Here is a 1,401-nt window from a genome sequence, read left to right on the forward strand (position 1 = left end):
CAGCAGATGCTATCCGAATCTGTCGATTTATCGGTACTACAACTCGACACTTGTATGTCAAGAATCTAGAGGGGTGTGGGACGACTCATCCTTTTATCGCACAGTGTTGAAATAAGCTATGAATTTGATTCTACTGATTGAAATTATTGGTACAAAACTTATACTGTACTACAGCAGCTGTAGGATATAATTAACAAAAAAAAAAGAGTTTTGATCGATTAAAACATGCATCAACCTTCAATCAATATTTCTCATAAAAACAAAACAACTCTCGTAATTTTTGTAAGAACTTTATTCTGACTATTTCGGGTCTGGTACACTGAATGAAAACGCTAAAAGTATGTAAAAGCTACTTGGTTAAACACTTACATATAAGTAGCGGAAATGTACAGTTTACAAAATGCTGGTAGTAGGTATTCTTTAGATTTTTGGGATTTATCGAAACGAAAGGCATCCATAGTTTTGTGTTGATTCCCCGTTTAATGGCCTGCGAATGACTGTCACTGATGGCACTCGAATTGGTAATTAATCGTAACTGTTAATCCTAGTTGAATTTTAGTTGAAAAACCGATTTCCCCTCTATGAAAGTTTAGATTCCTTTATCATGAACACATCAATATGCTTACACAAAAGTAGCGAATAGTTATACTCTTGTTGAGTTTGAATCGAAATGGCATTTCAGGGCAGTACTGGAAAGTGTTATACATTTATTCGAAATGAATCACATCAATAGTCGCACTGGTAAAATAAGACATATACTCTTTTGTTACTGGCTAGCTAAATTCGTTGCTGGGAGGTTTGAAGGAATATTGGCGCTGTTATTTCTAATTACGGTAATTCCAAAAAAAAGTAGGGCAGTATTGCGTTTTGTCTAAATGAAATTAACTACTGGAAATAAGCACAGTTTCTTTTTCGCATTTTTCTTAGAACGACTGCATATCTCTTCAATAAAAGCTACAGGACTTTAAACTCGTTTACTTACATACTTTCAGTTTTTACATATTTTTGGTTTGTTTTCGGACTCTTTTCTTCTACAACATACACTCTAGTTTTACTTCTCCTTACAAAAAAAATCTCTAACAGGATCTAAAATCTTTTGAGAAATAACTTAAGAAAGCACATTCTGTAGCATAAATAGGAGCTTCATTCTGCAGATGTGCTCTGCTGGAAGAGAAAAGCAGAACTAGACTCGTATACACACTTGACACCTCGATACTCTGGACAGCAGATTGCCCGCCTTGAGGGTCTGCTGTTGTGGCCGCTCGAACTGTTGATGGTCCTCGAGCGAGACGAGCCAGAACGACGTCTGGGTCTCGTAGTAGTGGCAGTGACCCTTGCCACCGTTACACTCAATGAACGGAGTGGCACGGAAGTCTTCTAAGCAGGAACCAGGTCCTGATA

The 1,401-nt window shown here is 37.3% G+C and overlaps 1 protein-coding gene across 1 annotated transcript; it reads right to left on the bottom strand.

Moving 5' to 3' along the window:
• Positions 1-274: 274 nt before the first annotated feature.
• Positions 275-1,401, bottom strand: LOC134287731 (collagen alpha-1(IV) chain-like; the record flags this gene model as incomplete). Its single annotated transcript, XM_062850437.1, is given in 1 exon segment — positions 275-1,401. A coding segment is annotated over 1 exon segment (218 nt), but the record flags the coding sequence as incomplete, so codon positions are not given.

Source organism: Aedes albopictus, chromosome 2 (assembly GCF_035046485.1).
Source record: "Aedes albopictus strain Foshan chromosome 2, AalbF5, whole genome shotgun sequence".
Classification (NCBI taxonomy): Eukaryota; Metazoa; Arthropoda; class Insecta; order Diptera; family Culicidae; genus Aedes; species Aedes albopictus.